General features: G+C 34.9%; 1 protein-coding gene across 1 annotated transcript in view; it reads right to left on the reverse strand.

Moving 5' to 3' along the window:
- Positions 1–295: 295 nt before the first annotated feature.
- Positions 296–2,073, reverse strand: part of LOC108367958 (putative nuclease HARBI1) — a 5,660-nt gene continuing 3,882 nt past the window's right edge. Inside the window, exons 2-4 of the mRNA XM_017622671.1 lie at positions 678–1,166; positions 623–646; positions 296–417 (exon numbers count right to left, since the gene is read on the reverse strand). Coding sequence (XP_017478160.1) covers positions 358–417; positions 623–646; positions 678–1,166 — 573 coding nt within the window. The 3' untranslated portion in view covers positions 296–357. The remainder of the gene's footprint in view (positions 418–622; positions 647–677; positions 1,167–2,073) is intronic.

Below are 2,073 nucleotides of genomic sequence, written 5' to 3' on the forward strand. Positions count from 1 at the left end.
CCTTTTTTAGGGGTTGTTACCCCACCCTAGAGAATTACCAATTTAGTTTTTTTTTTTATTATAATATGTACCAATGAAATATGTACCTAAAAAATTGGGATCAGAATTTAATTTAATTTAACTTATTTAACAGTTAAATAGTACAATGAGACGTAAAAAGTGTTCAATAAAAGTGTTTATAACAATCAATAAAAATCAGTCAGTGAATTTTACTTTTAAAAGTCACAAATAAAAATCAGTCACTGACTTTTATTATTTAAATCATTCGTTTAAAAGGCATTCACATTTTTCGCAGTTAAGAAGGTGTTGGAAACAAAACTTTACTACGATTTTTTTAATAAAAGTTGTAGGTAACTGTTACGGTCCCTGATTATAGGTATAATATAATAATACAAGTCCATTTGGATCCAAGTGCAGCTAGAGATGTTTGGAGAGGTCACCCCGCATAAGTCGTCAAGCGAAATTTCAGAGTAGGCGTATTAGGTTATTTGCTATTTCATCCCTTATATGAGCAGCAGAAGTCAGGAAACGACTGTTTTGTTCTGCAGGTTCGTCGTCGGTAATATCTTCAGTACAATTGACAAGGACGTCGTCTATATTATGATAGCGACATNGAGGTCACCCCGCATAAGTCGTCAAGCGAAATTTCAGAGTAGGCGTATTAGGTTATTTGCTATTTCATCCCTTATATGAGCAGCAGAAGTCAGGAAACGACTGTTTTGTTCTGCAGGTTCGTCGTCGGTAATATCTTCAGTACAATTGACAAGGACGTCGTCTATATTATGATAGCGACATTTGTTATGTAAAGTACTGCAGATGTTAACAATTTGAACTACTTTCTGCGGAGTATATGGCAGAATTTGTTGCAAGCATTTGAAGCGACTTTTAAGTACTCCAATTACCCTCTCAATTATGTTGCGAGCTTTGGCATGTTGGAGATTGAATACATGTTCTGACGTTCCAGCACTGGGATCGCGATAAGGAGTTAGTAGAAATGGTTCTAACCCATAGCCGGAATCACCTAGCAGCCAAGAACTATGATCACCAGCTTCATATTTGGATTCAAGGTAATGCTTTGCATTGCTCTGATTGAAAATAAACGAATCATGGCTCGATCCTGGATGACACGCATCCACAGCTCTTATTATCATTCTGAAATCACATATCTGCAAATGGATTATTTTTGTATTAATATTTGGGTTGTTCACAGCTGCCTGGCTAGCGGTTTTTCTGGTTATACTTTATAATATACACTTTGCCTTAACTGGAAAATCTTTTTATTTATTGGCCGTTCGTTTTACACAGTATTGTATATTTTTCGAGCTCAAGGCCACATGAAAATCGAAACAAAATTTTTTGATTTTACATTTGTTTTTATTTGCCGATATTTCGACTTCAGTCTGAAGTCATCCTCAGGACTGAAAAATACATTATTATAATTACACACATTAATACATATATACGTATAAACCTAAACAAGTACAACTTACACATTTGACAATGTTTGATCGACTGAAACAGATGAGCGAAAAAACAATAATTAAACAAGCAAATTTGGAGACAGTAGAAAACATCAACATGAGAATGTAAACAATTCAAAATACAGTAATTGTAAACAAAAATCCACGAACAACAATACATAGGAAAACGAACAGTAAGACATAAATATGTATGCATATCACTGCAGCTCTCTTTTGTTGTTGTCCGAAACATATAAGGTACGGAATGACAGTGGACTGCGAACGAACACATGACACCTATACTATGAATTGTTGTTGTCTTAGAATTAAGTTGCGATAAACATGCGCGCAATTGTCGGTGTCCGATTTGAAGTTCATCCTTTTATTGTTAGGGGTGTTCATAATATGTAGCATTTCCAAAGTATAGCGTTTATGGTAGTGTTTTTCCTTTTCTAAAATTGCTACGTTGTCAAAGTTTGGATAATGTCCCGTATTCTTACAATGATATGACAAGGCCGTCTTGTTGTCCGAGGAGTTGTTCCTTAATTTAATATTTGACTTATGAGCGGAAATCCTTGTCTTTAACTTTGATTTAGTTGTCCCCACATATACC

The sequence above is a fragment of the Rhagoletis zephyria genome, unplaced genomic scaffold (genome assembly GCF_001687245.7).
Source record: "Rhagoletis zephyria isolate East Lansing unplaced genomic scaffold, Rhagoletis_zephyria_1.1 Rzeph_scaffold_02890, whole genome shotgun sequence".
Lineage (NCBI taxonomy): Eukaryota > Metazoa > Arthropoda > Insecta > Diptera > Tephritidae > Rhagoletis > Rhagoletis zephyria.